This window comes from Euprymna scolopes, chromosome 46 (genome assembly GCF_053919585.1).
Source record: "Euprymna scolopes isolate OS-2025 chromosome 46, ASM5391958v1, whole genome shotgun sequence".
Taxonomy (NCBI): Eukaryota; Metazoa; Mollusca; class Cephalopoda; order Sepiida; family Sepiolidae; genus Euprymna; species Euprymna scolopes.
Genome location: NC_136527.1, coordinates 73,497,692 through 73,517,198, shown reverse-complemented (window position 1 = coordinate 73,517,198; position 19,507 = coordinate 73,497,692). Strand labels below are relative to the sequence as shown.

General features: G+C 37.1%; 1 protein-coding gene across 1 annotated transcript; it reads left to right on the top strand.

The window, feature by feature from the left end:
- The first annotated feature begins 2,658 nt into the window (after nt 1–2,658).
- Nucleotides 2,659–19,409, top strand: LOC145270175 (uncharacterized). The gene is made up of 2 exons (XM_080125801.1): nt 2,659–2,798; nt 17,723–19,409. Exon 2 carries the CDS (start codon nt 17,801–17,803, stop codon nt 18,416–18,418), a length of 618 nt encoding a protein of 205 aa, XP_079981927.1. The 5' UTR covers nt 2,659–2,798; nt 17,723–17,800; the 3' UTR covers nt 18,419–19,409.
- Nucleotides 19,410–19,507: the final 98 nt, after the last annotated feature.

The window sequence follows — 19,507 nt, the reverse complement described above, 5'->3', positions numbered from 1 at the left end:
AGTTTTTTTTCGACCCACAAACCACAGATGAGAGTGTAAGCGAAGATGAGGCGTGTGTCATCCCCTCCCCTTCGAAGAAGCACCCAGTAGAGGTAACCGCCACCTTCGTGCTATTGCTGTGATCATGAGATCAAGGGGAGTATGAGGTAAATAGAGAAGGCTTATCGCAAAAACGTGCTTGTGGCTGTCTGACCTGCAGGTTGAGAAGGAAAAACGAAAATATTCAAGATGGTGACCGTGGTCTTTTAATGCCCACGGTCTCACAGAGTTCTTGAAAAATCATGTCTCACACGTGGTTTTGAGATGCGCCTGGGCACCATAAAAGCAGGTTGCTGGGGGTGGGGAGTGGGCAGACCTGTGTAGAGTGAACATTGTCAGACTTTTCCAAACTTGCTTATATAGGACTTAAAGGCAACGATATTGTAGTTGGACAAGAAGCAATCCAGCAGAACAGTGTTCCATAGGCAGGCAGTTCTAAGAAAGGAGCGTTCATACCTGTGTAGACTGACCATTGTCGTGCGACTCGTCTGACTTTTCCGATTCACTAACCTAATATAAAATAAGTTTAAACAGCTTTGTAAGTATGGGGGCTAGTTCTGGTTAAAACTTTTTGAGCACTCTAATTGGAATGCATTGGGGCTAATTAGTTTATTGCTAATCGCCTGAGGCACCTCAGCCGAGGAATGCTGACGGAGCTACACAGGCATCTTTTGAAGAGTCATAGGGCTCCTCCTATGGGATGCTGATTTTTCGATGCTGCTTTTCAACTGTAGCATCACATCTATAGCGATGGGAAAGAAATAAATACTACCTCATTTTTTTTTTAGAGGTTGGTTTGGCTTACTGTCCGCATCTATATTTTTTTTAATTTTTTTTTTTTTTTTTATTCAATTTTCACCCCAAACAAGGCACAGTGCCACTTTGAAGCAGGGGGCTACTATCAGGGACTTAATTAGCGGGGTCATTATGAAGGGAGATGAGTAGAAAGATGTTTGTTAACATTACACTTGAACTTCTGCATATCATTGCAGTTGGGAAAGCAGAATCCCGGAAGGGAGTTCCAAAGACCCGCAGTTCTGAGGAAGAAACTATTGGAGTAAAAGGCTTTCTTGCACCTAGGGATCTCTACTGTAAAGGGATGAGACTTAGTAGCTTGTCGGGTTTGTCGGGGGGTAGTTACGTCGGGGAGGTACAAGTGTTTGCAGTTCATCAGAGCATTCACCATTAAAGTATTTGTAGAACAGGCAGAGGGATGCAACATCTCGTCGATGGGACAGAGGCTGAAGCCTAGATGACAGTTCAGGACCTATCAGGTTGGCGACTCTCTTTTGAACCCTGTCCAGGAGCGAGAGACAAGCAGCAGATGCACCAGCCCAGATGTGACAACAGTACTCCATACATGGGCGAATGGTTGCCTTATAGAGGTATAGGATACTGTCAGGCGTAAGTAGTTTTCTAGCACGGTAGAGGGAGCCAACCTTCCTTGCAGCAGCCTTGGCAATGCTCTCAATGTATCTATTCCAGTTCATATTCCCTGTAAACGTTAGGCCGAGGAGTTTAAAAGAAGTACTTTCAGGCAATGTGTTCTTGGCCATTGCTATTGGTGGTAGAGAAGGTTTCTTGTAGTTATTGAAGGAAACAAGCTTAGTCTTAGCAGCATTGAATGTGACCAACCATTTTTGTCCCCATTCCACTATGGATTGGAGGTCATCCTCTAGTGTTTCTGCCATTTCCTTGGATATGTGTTCATTTGTTTTCCCCTCATATCTGTTATAGAGAGTGGTGTCATCGGCAAATATACCCATCTCCGAAACAATTTTATCAGGGAGGTCGTTTATGAATATCAGGAATAATAGAGGTCCAAGGATAGACCCCTGAGGTACTCCCGCATTTATGTCATATTGTTTGGATGTACGACTGTCGAGGACAACTTTGATTTTTCTATTACTTAAGAAGGATTTAATTACATTATGAATTCTTCCAGTGATTCCATATGATCTAATTTTCCTTAGAAGACCATCGTGCCATACCCTTTCAAAAGCCTGCGAAACAAAAATGAAAGCAGTGTAGGAGTGAACCTAAGTGACCTCAGGCCACATACTACTACCATGCAGAAAAGACATTGTTTCTTTAATCCTCTCTTTCTCTAAAAGAACTCAACTAACCAAGATACCCAAAAATCTATTCCCTTTTCTCTTCTGCTGTTGCTGCTTGCTCAACCCCCCCCACTCTCTCTCTCTCTCTCTCTCTCTGACCGATGATTGACCTAAAAAGGATTGGTCAGTCAGTCTCCCTCCAGGTTTCTACGTTGTCACACGTGTCCTGCAAAGAGCAGACACAGAATTCTAAAAGTATGTAAAAACTAAGAAAATAAAATATTCCTCTCAAGCTAATATTTGTATCCACTTTGTCAGTTATAACAACCAATACAGCAGAAAAACTCCCGGGTAACATCGTGTAAGTAAAGTTAGTTTTAAATAAATTTTAAAAATACACATTTCAAATAACGTCAAGAATGAGAATAGGCATCAAGTGCGTTTCAACTTGATGCGTATTTTCTTTTATTCAAATTAAAACATTTCTATTGAACTCTCATTCTTGACGTTATTCTCGCGTTACCTACGCACAGTTCAAACATTTCAAAATACAACCGCCAGATACAACGCGCGGGTCTATACAAACAGACTTCTTGCTCCAAATTTACAACATGGCAAGGAAGAAGAAGAAAAAAAGAAACAAAACAACAAACTGAAGATGGAGTATACCTCCGAAATATATTTGTGATAAATTTCAAACAAGTAAAATATTTGTTTATTTTCCTAATATTACGTTGTGATTTGGCTTTCGTATTTGCGTATTTTATTTTATACATTTTCAAATAGTTCTGATATGCTTGCGTTCGGTGTTTTTATTTATTGGGGATAAATTTCAAAAGACACCGCTTCCGGTTTCTAATTAGTAAATTATACGAATTCTTAAGTAAAAAAAATAAATATATTTTTTTTAAAGACAGCCACTAACAGAAAAAGAAATTAAATGGAGACGAATTAGGCATATTATATATATATATATATATATATATATATATATATATATATATATATATATATATATATACGCACGCGAAAAATAGATTCAATGGTAAGCTTGCTGAAATATTTCTTTATTTACAAAACAAGTTTTGAAATAGTATCGGAAACTTAACTTTTGTTTCTTTTTTGTTTTTGTTGTTTTACGAAGTACATTTTTAATTGTATGATGTTTTTACCGAAGTCCAACCGACTTTTGCCCGTAAAGGATGAGATTGTTTGCCTAAACAAATATAAGGGTTGTATTACTGTACACATAGATTCGAAAAAGTTGTCAAAAAACAAATATATAACAAATAAATGTTATCAAAGGCAAGATAAGTTACTTTTCTACCAAACTGGATATATTTTTTGTGTTTTTATTCAATGTAACATGTTTATTCAGCTCGAAAAACATACAGTGTTTACCGATGTATTGGAAAATTCAAAATGGCGCCCGACTCTCTCTTTAACACGGTAAGTTTGGGAAAAGGTGTTATAACAATAATTATAAATAATAAACTAGACAAAATACTGTTAGAAACTCGCTCAATATATGTTACCATGACATAAGTTGACATATATTCGGTGTTTTTTTTTTAATAGTATTTTGTCTAGTTTATTATTTATAACACCTTTTCCCAAACTTACCGTGTTAAAGAGAGAATCGGGCGCCATTTTGAATTTTCCAATACATCGGTAAACACTGCATGTTTTTCGAGCTGAATAAACATGCTACATTGAATAAAAACACAAAAAATATATCCAGTTAGGTAGAAAAGTAACTTATCTTGCCTTTGATAACATTTATTTGTTATATATTTGTTTTTTTACAACTTTTTCGAATCTATGTGTACAGTAATACAAACCCAAAAATCGATTTGGAATAAAAATAAACAAAAACAAAACGAAGTTACTTTTCTACCTAACTAGATACTTTTTTGGTAAATATCCAGATACGCTACAACAGAACACCGACCACTCTAATTTGTTTTCTGGAGGTAATTGAGGTCGCTGACAACGAATCTGATAGTCAAACTTGGGGCAAATTTACCGTTTGCATGGTATTAACCCCTGAACCCACGAACTACTTTCTACCATTTTGCAGCTTCCGTTTACGCTACGCGCGCGCTGCATCATGAATGACGGCTTCACCAAGCAAACTGACTTCTCACATGGCGTACCAATCAAAGAATTACGGACTGACATTTTTTTAATGACTTACAATTAAAGAAAAGTACAACAAATTGGGGGACCCTTTTTTTGTCTCGCGTAGTTTTTAATGCGGTTTACAAAAACATAAGCACCAAATATTTTTATGTTTTTCGTTCTTTTTTTGTGGGAGGAGGATTCAATTATAGAACTTATGTGGCTTAATAGGTGCTTCTGCAGTTTAGTCAACCGTTTTTCCATAAGTAACGCACCGACATTTACCAATTAGAACACCATTTAAAATTTTTCGAAAATTTTACTGTTTACATTGGGGGCACGAGCGGGTGTGTGTGTGTGTGGTGTCCCCCCCCCCCCGTAGCGTAAACAGAAGCTGCAAAATGGTGGAAAGTAGTTGGTGGGTTCAGGGGTTAATACCATGCAAACGGTAAATTTGCCCCAAGTTTGACTATCAGATTCGTTGTCAGCAACCTCAATTACCTCCAGAAAACAAATTAGAGTGGTCGGTGTTCTGTTGTAGCGTATCTGGATATTTTTTTTTTAGTGTTTTTATTTAATGTAACATGTTTATTCGGCTCGAAAAACATAGTGTTTATCGGTGTATTGGAAAGTTAAAAATTGCGGAGGACTTTCTGTTGAACACGGTAAGTTTAGGAAAAAGAGTTAAAAATAAAAAAAACTATGCAAAATACTGTTAGAAACTCGCTCAATATATGTTACCGTGACATAACTCAGTTTTATCGGTAAAATAAAAACTAGGTGCTAATGCACTTACTGATCCGCGCTATTTTTTAAAAATCGTATTTCCAAGTTAAAATTTTATTTTATTTTTTTTCAATTGTAAGGTTAAAGTATAGAATAGGTACAAAATACCCTCCCCATGTTAACGTTATTATTTCAGCACGGATCAATAAATGCATTTAGTACCAAAAACTAAATTGAAAAAATGCGTAATGCGTAAAAAAATATAAACATTTGTATTTTTCACGTCATTGATATTGTGTGCTGGTGTAAATAAATAGGTGATGTTTAAGCCGACGCATTTCATATATATATTGTGTGCTTGTGTGAAGTTTAGCTCCCAAAATATTTAGGGTAAATTTTCAGATTAGGTCTACCACCTCCACAATTTTCTTTTAAATAGGTTTTTGACTATGCTGAATACGAAAATCGCATTGAAATTGTCCAGAAATAATTAGTTATCGAGATATAAAAAGTTGTTTTATGCATTGTATTCTTTGGCGACCATCTTTGTTATGCGCGTGCGCGTGCCATGAACAAATTTACTCATCTACTGCATGCGCGTAAAAAAGATGGCCACAAATGAATACGATGCATAAAGCAACTTTTTATATCTCGATAACTAATTATTTCTGCAAAGTTTCAATGCGATTTTCGTATTCAGCATAATCGAAAACCCAGAAAAGTTGTCATTTAAAAGAAAATTGTGGAGGTGGACCTAATCTAAAAAACTTTATTTAATGTAACATGTTTATTCAGCTCGAAAAACATACAATGTTTGTAGACATTTTTGCTGACGACACTACCATCTATGGTAGCACATCTAAGATAGTAAACGACCAAGTTCTCTCTGATTCTCTCTCCTCTGATCTTGATCACGTTGTACAATGGGGAAAGGAGTGGCTGGTTACTCTTAATGCATCTAAAACCAAGCTTCTATCTTTACATCATCAACGTTCTGATCCCCATTTGGCATCAATTAAAATGAATGGCTCTCGTCTTGGGGAGGTCTCAAGTTTTGACAGGCTTCTGGGCTTGACCTTTACTCCTGATCTTAAATGGAATACGTACATCAAATCTGTTGCCAAGGCCACTGGAAAAATGGTCGGATCCTTCTATCGATCCAGTAGATATCTCACTTCTGATGCAATTCTCTATCTATATAAGAGCCAGATACGTCCAAGGATGGAATACTGTTGCCACATATGGGTAGGAGCTGCTAGAAAAGACTTGTCCTGCCTTGATACGGTTCAAAATAGACTTCGTGGCCTGGTGGGAGATGTCCTTTTCTCTTTGCTGCAACCTCTATCTCACAGAAGAGATGTTGCGAGTTTGTCTCTGCTGTATCGTTATTTTCATGGAAAGTGTTCAACTGAGCTTCAATCTATGGTCCCCCCTCGCCAAACTTTCACAAGAAACACTAGACTAGCTGAAAACATTATCAATAATTTTCCCCACTCTTTATCTGTGCCTAAACCTAAACATAGATTCCATGATCAAAGCTTCTTTCTTAGAACTGCACGCCTGTGGAATTGTCTTCTGTTTTCCTGCTTTCCAGCTGTTTATGATATGGTTGTCTTCAAGTCCAACATGAACAAGTTTCTGATGAGCCGTTCCACTTAAGTTAACAAATTTACCGAACTTCCATTACTATCGATTACTATATTGTCCTTTTGACTACTCTACACTCTTTAACCCATATCCTTGAGTGGTCTATCGGCCTTCATAAGTGGTGATGCCTATGTAAAAATAAAAAATAAATAAAAACGTTTGGGAAAATGAGTTATAAATAAAAAAGAAACAGACAGAATACTGTTAGAAACTCGCTCAATATATGTTACCGTGACATAGACTGACATATATTCGGCGGGTTTATAACAGTATTTTGACTTTTTTTATTTATCACTCCTTTTCCCAAACTTACCGTCTCCGAGAGAGAGTCGACCGCCATTTTAAATTTTCCAATACGTCGGTAAACACTGTATGTTTTTCAAGCTGAATAAACATGTTACATTAAATATGAACAGTAAAAACATATCTAGTTGGTTAGAAAAGTAACTTATCTTGCCTTTGATAACATTTGTTATATATTTGCCTTTTGACAACTTTTTCGAATCCGTGTACAGTAAAACAAACCCAAAAATAAAACAAATACACAAGTTCAATAAGAACCATCTTAACATTGCAACGGTTTAAGTTGTCACAAAACAAATATAGAACAAATAAATGTTGGAACAATTATATTGAAAACATTGCCAGGGCCGCTGCGAAAAAGGTAGGCTCTCTCTACCGTGCTAGAAAACTACTGACACCTGAAAGTATCCTGTACCTCTATAAGGCCACCATTCGCCAATGTATGGAGTATTGTTGTCACATTTGGGTTGGTGCATCTGCTGCTAGTCTCTCGCTCCTAGACAAGGTTCAAAAGAGAGTCGCCAATCTGATAGGCCCTGAACTGGCATCTAAGCTTCAGCCTCTGTCCCATCGACGAAACGTTGCATCCCTCTGCCTGTTCTACAAGTATTTTAATGGTGAATGCTCTGACGAATTGCAAACACTTGTGCCCCCACGACGTAGACGCCCTCGACAAACCCGGCAGGCAGCTAAATCCCACCCCCACGCAGTAGAGATCCCTAGATTTAAAAGATCTTTCTACTCCAGTAGTTTCTTCCCCAGAACCGCTAGACTCTGGAATTCCATTCCAGGTCCCTGCTTCCCAAACTGTACTGACATGCAGAAGTTCAAGTGTAACATGAACCAACATCTTGCTGCCCAAATCCCAACATAGTGCCCCAGTAGTTGCTGCCCCTGATAGTAGCCCCCTACACCAAAGTGGCAATGTGCCTTGTTTGGGGTGAAAATGTAATAAAAAAAAACAAAAAAAAACAAAACAAAGCAACTGAGTCCACACTGTGAAGAGACAGACCTCCCCCCCACCCCACCCCAGACTTAGGGTTTGTCACCCCGACTTTACTAACAAAAGCCACCAGTCCCTGAGTATTTGTATCTGAAGTCAGAAACGGTCAGAATTTGTAACTACCCCTGAATAATTATCTTGCTTTTGTTATACAACAAGCCGAGTTCTCTTTCTTCTCTTCCTTTTGTTTTGAAATGACCCCTACTTTCCAGCGACGCAATTCTCTATCTATATAAAAGCCAGGTACGTCCAAGGATGGAGTACTGTTGCCACATCTGGGCAGGAGCTGCTAGAAAGGACTTATCCTGCCTTGATAGAATTCAAAATAGACTTTGTAGCCTTGTGGGGGATGTCCCTTTTCTCTTCCCTGCAACTTCTTTCTTATAGAAGAGATGTTGCGAGTTTATCTCTGCTTTATTGTCATTTTCATGGCAAGTGCTCGGCTGAGCTCCAATCTATGGTCCCCCCCCTTCGCCAAACTTTCACAAGAAACACCCGTCTAGCAGAAAACACTATCAATAATTTCACCCACTCTTTATCTGTGCCAAAACCTAAACGTAGATCCCAGGAACAAAGCTTCTTTCTTAGAACTGCACGCCTGTGGAATTGTCTTCTGTTTTCCTGCTTTCCAGCTGACTACAATATGGTCGTCTTCAAGTCTAACGTAAACAAGTTTTTGATGAGCTGTTCCACTTAAGTTAACAAATTTACCAAATTTCCATTACTAACGATTACTATATTGTCCTTTTGATTACTGTACACTCTTGGCCTTGATAAGTGGTGATGCCTATGTAAAAAAAAAAAAAGAAAAAAAAAGACACTGACTTTGGAGATCAGAGCTGAACAGATTGCACACACTATCAAAAGCAACATGGGGAGAGTGGCAGCCTCCATTGACTAATGTACACCTATAACCCTTATCCTTGAGTGGCCTCTTGGCCTTGATAAATGGTGATGCCTGTGTAAAAAAAAAAAAAAAAAAAAGTAAAAAGAAATGAAAAGAAAAAAAATTAAAATGGGGGGGGGCGTCCACCAATATCTATTTTGTTTTATCAAATTGTTAGGTGAAAGTACAGAATACTTACAAAACATCTGCCAGTCCGGTAATATAAATGCACACAACTGAAAATAAAATGATTTTTATATGATTAGAAATTTAAATCATTGTGAATTTATTCAAACGGTCCTTTGGAAAAGAAATATGTAAAATAAAGTGGTGCTTATGCATTTATGTTACCGTGCTATTTTTTTTTTTTTTTTTTAATAGTATTTTCAAGTTAAATTCAAGTTTTACAATATCTTTTTTGGTTATTAAATTGTCAGGTGAGAGTACAAAATAGTTACAAAACACTCGCGAGCCCCGTAACATAAGTGCATAAGTTCCAGTAAAGTGATTTTTAATATCGTATTCAGCTAAATCCATAACAAGCAGCACTTGACTGAATGGTTTATTTTATTGTCACTAACGAGATTAAAATTTTAGCAGATGAAAAACTGAGAGGCAAAAGGTCTAGAAGAATATAATAACTTTCTACCTCTTATCAAGGACAAGAGGCCACTCGAGGATAAGGGTTAAAGAGTGTACAGTAGAAATTGGACAATATAGTAATCGTTAGTAATGGAAATTCGGTAAATTTCTTAACAAGTGAAACGGCTCATCAAGAACTTGTTTACATTAGACTTGAAGATAACCATATTGTAGTCAACTGGAAAGCAGAAAAATGGAAGACAATTCCACAGGGATCCAGTTCTAAGAAAGAAGCTTTGTTCATGGAATCTACGTTTAGGTTTAGGCACAGATTAAGAGTGGGGGGAATTATTGATAGTGTTTACAGCTAGACGAGTGTTTCTTGTGAAAGTTTAGCAAGGGGGACCATAGACTGAAGCTCAGTCGAATACTTTCCATGAAAACAACGATACAGCAGAGACAAACTCGCAACATCTCTTCTGTGAGACAGAGGTTGCAGGGAAGAGAAAAGGATATCTCCTACGAAGCTACGAAGTCTATTTTGAACTCTATCAAGGCAGGACAAGTCCTTTCTAGCAGTTCCTGCCCAGATGTGGCAACAGTTTTACATCCTTGGACGTACCTGGCTCTTATATAGATAGAGAATTGCATCAGCAGTGAGATATCTACTGGATCGATAGAAGGATCTGACCATTTTTCCAGCGGCCTTGGCAACAGATTTGATGTACCTTTTCCATTTAAGATCAGGAGTAATGGTCAAGCCAAGAAGCTTGTCAAAACTTGAGGCTTCCTGAAGACGAGAGCTATTCATTTCAATTGATGCCAGATGGGGATCAGAACCTTGATGTAAAGAGAGAAGCTTGATTTTAGACGCATTAAAAGTAACCAGCCACTCCTTTCCCCATTGTACCACATGCTGAAGACCAGAGGAGAGAGAATCGGAGAGAACTTGGTCGTTTACTATCTTAGATGTGCTACCATAGATGGTAATGTCATCAGCATAAATGTCTACAAATGTAAGAATGTGATTTGGAAGATCATTAATGTAGATCAGGAAAAGAGTTGGGCCCAGGATGGAGCCCTGAGGGACACCAGCATTAATACTGTGAGTTTCTGATTTTTGCCCATCAACTACTACTCTTACGAATCTATCAGAAAGAAATGATTTAATAATTAAGACATTTCCAGCTATACCATAACTGTACATCTTATGAAGTAAACGTTTATGCCATACTCTATCAAAGGCCTTTGATATGTCAAGAGCAATTGTCCTAGAAAGGTTGCCTCCGTCGAGAGATTCGCTAATCCTATGAGATATAACTGTAAGCACATCTGCTGTAGATCTAGCAGAACGGAAACCATATTGAGTGTCACTAAGAAGGTTATTTTTGCTGAGATGGTTGATTACTTCTGTATTCAACACAGATTCCAGCAACTTACTCATGATGCACAGGAGACTTATTGGCCTGTACTGAGAGGGGGATGAGCGATCACCTGAATTCTTAAATACAGGGCATACTGATGAGGTTTTCCAGGGAGATGGGAAACTATTCTCCTTAAGACAACGTTTAAACAGTTTTGTAAGTATGGGCGCTAGTTCAGGTTGAAGTTTTTTGAGTACTATAATTGGAATACCGTCAGGGCCAGTTGCTTTACTGGAATCAAGGGTTTTGATTAGCTTGGCAACATCACGTACAGATATAGGTATATCACATAGCGTGTTTTCTGATACAGGAGGAAATATTGGGGGTTGACAGCCTTGATCGCAAAGGGTAGAATTAGCTGCAAAGTTCTTGACAAAGAGTTTGGCTTTGTCTGATGCTGACGAGATTACCTCAAGTCCATTGATAATAGTTGGGATAGAGCACACGCTTCTGTTCAGGATTCTGTTTGCTATTTGGGAACCAAGCCGCTGCTCAGCTACTTTGGACTTAACAGATTGAGCATACAACTCTCTTGCGTTCTTTATTACTTTCTTACAATGGTTGCTGGCAGTCCTGAAAACGGCTTTATTTAACACAGATTCCAGCAACTTACTCATGACGCACAGGAGACTTATTGGCCTGTACTGAGAGCGGGATGAGCGATCACCTGAATACAGGGCATACTAATGAGATAAAGAAGACCAAGAAGGTATATTTTAATTTCACAGATGGCCCAAAAGTGACATATTTTTTACATTGCATCTTCGGTGATTGGGTATTTATGAAAAAAAAAAAAATATATATATATAAGGTGCTAACATAAAATGAGCGTATGTATATACAAATTTAATGTTCATAGTATGTTATTGCCTTCTATCCGCCTTTTTTAATAAATAGGATCTCCCGATTGAATAATTTATAATCTGGAAACCGTGACACACGTACGATATCTATGAATTTTTTTTTTATTATTTACTAGCAGGGGTGCCCGGCGTTGCTCGGGTGTTTGGAGGTGTATGCTGTGCAAAAAAAGCAAAAAAAAAAAAAAAATGGTTAATTTTTTAAAACTTTGACCCCTATATGACCCCTTAATCATCTGTGTATAGATACTCCCTCACGCATTTGTCTATTAAATGGTGCTGTGGCGATGGAAGTCATTTTTGGGCTCGTGTCTGAGGGAGTGGCACTCGTCTGACAAGACGTTGTAATCATCATACTCCTGTAAATTTGTGTTTTTTTTGTTTATTGCTATTCATATTAAAAACTCTTCTTTTCTATTTATTTAAAAAGAAAATACAACTTTCTTATATATGGGTTGTGGAATTGCATTCATCTTCAAAAGATCTTGCTAATTCCATATTCTTTTAAACATTCCTTTTAATTAATCCCCTATCAGTTTTTTTTTGTTTGTTTGCTTATGGAACTAGCCTGGGTGCCTGGCGTTGCACGGGTGTTTGTTTTGTGGCCTTTCCATACCTCGTATGGCATTATTATCATTACGTTTTATCTCCAATATCCTTATAGAAGTATGTGACATATTTCCATTGTATGGACTCCCGGTGTGCACAGAAACCCCACGATATCATTATACTATCTTTAGACAGAACAGATACTACACTTGGATCATAGCCACAAAACCAAGAAGGTATATTTTAATTTCACAGACGGACCAAAAGTGACATCATATTTCTTTTATTTATTTTTTTATTTTTTACATTGCGTCTTCGGTGGATGTTGAGTAACGGGGGACAAAGGGGCTCATACATGTAATACAGAGGTAACGATGATGGTGATGATGACGGACATTAATACAGTTCTTATATTTCTTGGGGACTTTGTATTAACAGATCGCACTGTGATGACATGAATGGGTGCCCGGCGTTGCCTAGGTGTTAAAATTTCAATTGTTTAGACCCAAAACTGTTTTTAGCAGCTCCTGCCCAGATGTGGCAGCAGTACTCCATTCTTGGACGTATTAGGCTTTTATACAGATAGAGAATTGCATCAGTAGTGAGATATCTTCAAGAGCGGTAGAAGGATCCTACCATTTTCCCAGCGTCCTTGGCAACATACCTGATGTACGCGTCTCATTTCAAATCAGGAGTAAAGGTTAAACCCAGAAACTTGTCAAAACATGGAGCCTCCCTAAGACGAGAGCCATCAATTTCAATTGTTGCCAGATGGGGATCAGAGCGTTGATGATGTAAAGATAGGAGTTTGGTTTTGGATGCATTAAAAGTAACCAGCCACCTCTCCCCCCACTGTACCACGTGCTCAAGATCAGAGGAAAGAGAATCAGAGAGAACTTTGTCATTTACGGCCTTTGATGTGTTGCCATAGATAGTCGTGTCATTGGCATAGATGTCAACGAATGATTTAAGTATGTTTTTTTGTGAGATCATTGATGTAGATCAGGAAGACACTTTGGCCCAGGATGGACTCCTGAGTGACTGTGGACTTCGTATTAACAGTTCTTATATCACAATATAGAATGATGACATTTATATATATAAATTTATATATATTACATCATGATGACGACAGATTACAAAGATTTTCCCAAATCTCAATAACCTGTATTGCTAAGGTGTTAAAATTTCAATTGTTTAGACCCAAAATTGGCAGAGGAGTTTGGTAGAGTTCTCAAAGGTCAAATCGTTGAACTTTGACCCCTTAACAGCCAAATTTCTGGCTGAAAATAGATTACAAAGATTTTCCCAAATATCAATACCCTGTATATCAAATTTCGAGTCTGTAAATTGACAGAGTTATTGCGTAGTGAAATGTATACAGAAAGACACTCACACTTTTATATATAGATAGATATCATGACGATTGTGACAATTTTTAGAGGTTTCATATTAATACGGACTGAGTGATATATGAAGCAAGTTCTTAACACAGAGATGGGGAGATACATAATCTTCGAAGGGTTACAAAGTGTTCATTATAAGATTATAAACACAATTACCTTTCGTTCGTGATGAAGAATAAGACAAGACAACAGTTACAACATAATGATGACTTCTTTATTTGTCTGATCGGCCGGTCGATGACGTCAGGAATCAAGTTGTATCTACATGTCTAATCTACGCTTCGCCTCTAAGGGACACCCCTCTCCAACTGACTATCAAGTCGTGGGTGATCAACTGACTCTCTAACTGACTCTCTCTCTAGCTGACTCAACTCCGAACCCATAGACCTATATAGAGAAATGTCCTTTGTCTATGGCGTCAGGTGTGTTTTCAAACGTGACTAATTTCACATGGCTTTTCATATGTTTGTCCAAACACACTTCTGACAAACACAAGAATATTCACCTATTTTTTTAAACAATATTTGCATTGTCCATTCTTTTAACTGACATGTTTAATATTCAGATTTCTAAAAGAATCGGATAATCGACTTAATTTCTAACGTTCCATTTTTTAACCTTGCCTACAGGGTTCGATTCTAGTCTTATCCTAATCTCATTTTCACTTATCTAATATTCTTCTTATTTACATGGAAAATTGACGGAGTAGTTTGGCAGTGAAATGTGCAGACACACAGACAGACACATGGACAATTTCACTTTTATAGATATGTTAATTGCTACGCAAGAGAAGTAACTCATATTTCGTACATTTATTCCCTTAGGTATTAATTACAAAGAAATAGAATATGAATATTAGTATGCATAATAAATAAATAATTATAATTAATTAATAATAAATAGGTAATTATAATAAATTAATAATAAATAGATAATTATAATTAATTAATAATAAATAATTATAATTAATTAATATTAAGTAATTATAATTAATAAATAATTATAATTAATAAAAATTAAGTAATTAATAATAAATAAATAATTATAATTAATAAATAAATAATTATAATAAATAATTATAATTGATAAGTAATTATAATTAATTAATAAGTAATTATAATTAATTAAAAATTAAAAATAATTAAGTAATTATAATTAATTAAAAATAAGTAATTATAGTGAATTAATAAATAATTAATAATAAATAATTATAATTAAAAATAAATAGTTATAGTTAATTAAAAATTAATAAATAATTATAGTTAATTAATAATGAATAATTAATAATAACTATAACAATAAGTAATTATAATTAATAATACATAAATTATTATAATTAATTACAAATAAATAAGTAATTATAATAATTAATAATTAAATAAGTAATAATAATTACATTAAAGTGATGTTGTAATAATAATTAAAAAATAACAACGTAACAACACCCTGCGAAACCTCATTAGTGTGTCCTGTATTTAAGAACTCAGGTGATAAGTCATCTCCCTCTCGGTACAGACCAATAAGTCTCTTGTGTATCATAAGTAAGTTGTTGGAATCCATATTAAATAGAGAAATAGTCAACCTCCTCAGCAAGAATAACCTTCTTATTGACACGCAATATGGTGTCCGTTCTGCAAAATCTACCACAGATGTGCTAACAGTTATATCTCACAGGATTAGTGAATCTCTTGACAAAGGCTTCCTTTCTAGGGCAATTGCTCTTGACATATCAAAGGCCTTCGACACGCTATGGCATAAGAGCCTACTTCACAAGTTTTCCAGCTACGGTATAACTGGAAATATTCTCTCTATCATTAAATCATTTCTCTCTGATAGGCTCATAAGAGTAATGGTTGATGGACAAAAACTAAATTAAGAATCTTGCGAATCCTGCGACTTCTTGCAGAAACACACCTCAACCAAGTGAGTGTATATATATATTTTTTTTATCTTTCTAAAAATGAGATATACCTTGGAAAGTTCGAGAACATAACACCACACTACTATCCTGGCTCGATCCATTATGGTTTTTTATCTTTTACTTATGTTCATCCCTTACAAAGCATATCGTTACTATTTGGGGCCATGTCTAGTAAAGATTAACAAGATATTTGTTTATGTTACATTTAAACTTCTGCATATCAGTACAGCCTTGGGAAGCAGGCAGCAGGAAGGGAATTCCAAAGTCTAGCTGTTCGAGGGAAGAAACTATTAGAATAGAAAGCTTTCCGGCATTTAGGGACAACAACAGCGAAGGGGTGAGATCTTATTGCTTAACAGGTTTGTTGGGGATATGTACGCCGAGGGGGTACAAGTGAAACGAGTTCATCAGAACACATTCCATTAAAATATTTGTAAAACAGGCACAGTGATGCAACATTGTGGTGATTGGGACAGGGGCTGGCGGTTAGTTGATAAAGTGGAACCGATTAGATTGACAACTCTTTTTTTGACTTTATCTAAGAGGGGGAGACTAATGATAGACCCACCAGCCCAGATGTGGCAACAATATTCCATGCATGGGTGAATGGTGGCCTTGTAAAGGTACAGGATACTCTCAGGTGTGAGTAGTTTTCTAGCTTGATAGAGGGAACCCATCTTCTTTGCAGCAGCCTTTGCAATGCTATCTATGTATTTTTTCAAGTTCATATGGTTAGTAAAAAAATCTATATATCTATAAAAGTGACCGTGTCTGTGTGTGTGTCTGTCTGTCTGTCTGTGTACATTTCCCTACACAATAATTCTGTCAATTTTTAGTCTATAGACTCAAAATTTGATATACAGGGCACTGAGATTTGGGAAAATCTATGTGATCGGTTTTCGGCTAGAAATTTGGCTGTTAAGGAGTCAAAGTTCAACGAGTTGACCTTTGAGAACTCTACCAAATTCTGCCGACAATTTTGGGTCTGAAACCTTGAACTTTTAGATATAGGTTCGTTGGACATGGATCTAATTTAATAACTTGATTTGAGCCCAAAACAATAAATTTTAAGGGGTCATAATAAGGGTCAAAGTTAAAAAAAATTGACCTTTTTTTTTTGCTCAGTATACACCTCCAAACACCTAGGCAACGCCGGGCCGAAATGCTAGTATTTTATAATTTAAAATTTTTGACATCTTTCAATATTGTCATTATTTTTTTTATCTTGTCTCATACCCAATAGTGTTCGTTATCTACCATCTTGTATGATACATTATGTTGGTAAAAAGCTATTATTCTTGTTCCTAACCAACTGTGTTCTTCCATAAGACTGCATTGTCAAAGCCTTCAAACACAACCTCTTGCACACTATGCGCAATGCTTTAAGCAAACTACAACATTCTTATTTAATTGGAATTTTTTGCAGACTATTATCCTCATCTTTTCTAAGTTGTTTCACAATGTTTCGGACAACTATTCCTCTGGCCTTTGTCAGGTGGTAACTGCGACGGAATAGGAACTCTGAATCTCCTGACTGCATCCAATTACTGCCTTCTGTAGTTGTTGTGGTCTCACCACGTTTTGGCCAAGTAAGCCTCTGGCACGCTTTGAGAAACTGCTATCTTCGGGGCCCGTGGCGCAGTTGATAGAGACGTTGAATCCCTACAGTTTCAGGTGAAGATTGTCTGAAGATAGTGGTTTCAGTCCTACCCAAAGCCGGGCCAAAACGTGGTGAGATGACAACAACTACAGAAGGCAGTAATTGCAGTGAATGCAGTTAGGGGATTCAGAGTTCCTATTCCGTCGCGGTTACCACCTGATGAAGGCCAGAGGAATAGTTGGCCGAAACGTCATGAAACAACTAAGAAAAGGTAAGGATAATTGTCCGCAATAAATAAAAAAAATTAATAAATAATACTCATCTCGATAAATTCCAATTAAATAAGAATGTTGTAGTTTGCTTAAAGCATTGTGCATAGTGTGCAAGGGGTTGTGTTTGAAGGCTTTGACAATGCAGTCTTATGGAAGAACATGGTTGGGTTGGGAACAAGACAAGGTAAAAATGAGAATAATAGTCCACAGTAAATAAAAATAAAATTTAAAACATTCTTATATTGATAAATTTAATACTTCATGATTGAAAAAAAAATGTCATCATAACTTTCTTTTATAACAAGATTCTTTTCGTATCATTTCAGAAATCGCACTCACAGAATCACACGTGTGCTATCTGCGGTATAGGAGGATTCTTCAAAAACTCTAAACTGAAAAGCCACATGCGATCTCACTTGAGCAAAAAACTTTTCCTGTGTCTGAAATGCGGAAAATCCTTCACGGAAAAGATGTACCTGGAAAACCACCTCAAAACGCACGGCACAGAGGAACACTTTTCTTGCGAACTTTGCGGCAAGACTTTCTCCCAAAACGGTAACTTGGCGACGCATATGAGAACTCATCAGGCGGAGAACCAGTTTTGTTGCAGAGTATGCGGCACGGCCCTTTCGACGAAGGGGCAATTGAAAATTCACTTACGGATTCATACCGGTGAGAAGCCCCATTCTTGCGCTGTCTGTGGCCGAGGTTTCAACGAAAAGAACAACCTCAAGAGTCACATGAGAACACATACTGGGGAAAAACCGTTTCCATGTCACGTATGTGGCAAATGTTTTTCCGAACGGACAAATCTGGAGACCCATGTCAGAATACACAACGGAGTAAAACCATTTTCGTGTGAAATTTGCGGCAAAGCTTTTACACAAAACGGAAGCCTAAAAATACATCGACGAACTCACACTGGAGAGAAACCATACGTTTGTCAAGTGTGCGACAAAGGTTTCCCTGAAAAGTACCGGCTTAAAGTTCATTTGAAAATACATATAGAAAATAGCTTATAGCATTGTAAATCTTGCTCTCCGTGGACTTCTCCTTGAACCTTTATTATTTCTAACATTCATAAATGACCTCCCTGATAAAATTGTGTCTGAGATGGGTATATTTAACAACTAAATAGAAATTGATTATTTCGATTATTGATACTTATCTTACATTCCAATAGAAACCCTATCTAAGAACACTGCCAGGCACATAAAGTACCTTCATGTGAAATTACATAAAAATTAGCCTAGCCGTTTTTGAGTCCATAGGGAATGACTACACAGTTCCTTTTATATAATACTAGCGAGGGTACCCGTCGTTGCCCGGGTGTTTGGAGGTGTGTGTGTGTTGGAGGGGGGGTAGATCAAAACAAAAATGGGCAAAGTAATTTAAAAAAAAGTTTTGGTCGGGAGGTAGGCTCGAACCCGAAGCCTTGAAGCTAAGGCGGAAAAAAACAGTCTGACATGTTACCCGGACGCTAAGGAGACAGAGAACTAAGAAATGACGAAATTACACGTTTAAAAAACACAGCAGGTGGTTAAACTAACGTCAACATCATGCCATAGTCATTGTAGTGGTAGAAAAGGAGAATGAATGAACGATTTTTTTTGCTACCCCTCCCTGTAGAAAAGCGACCCGTTGAGGGTGAAGGAATTAATGTTTTTAGCCAATTATTTGATATTTATCGTCCGAAGGGTCGAGCTTCAAAATGATACTGATCTGGCGTGGAAAGTTTTTGCAAGACAAACAAACACACATACAAACATTTTGTCTTTTATATATATACTAGGGGGGTACGCGGCGTTGCCCGGGTGTTTGTAGGTGTGTGTATGGGGGGGGTAATTAGTAACCCTGCTTAAATATTATAAAAAAGACGATGTATAAAAAAAAAAAAAAACCAAAACGGAAAAAAATGGCATAAATAAACCTGTGTATGGGGGGGGGGTAAACTAAAGAATAAGTGAAGTAATAAAAAAAAACGTTGCCCGGGTGTTTAAAGGTGTAAAAGAAAAAAAAGTTTTGGTCGGGAAGAGGGATTGAACCCGGAAGCCTTGACGCGGAGGTGGAAACCCAAACCAACTACTTAACCGTCTCGACCACTAGTGAGA

Excerpts from the sequence above, each read along its gene's own strand:
- LOC145270175 (XM_080125801.1), top strand. The coding sequence starts at position 17,801 with ATGCGATCTCACTTGAGCAAAAAACTTTTCCTGTGTCTGAAATGCGGA.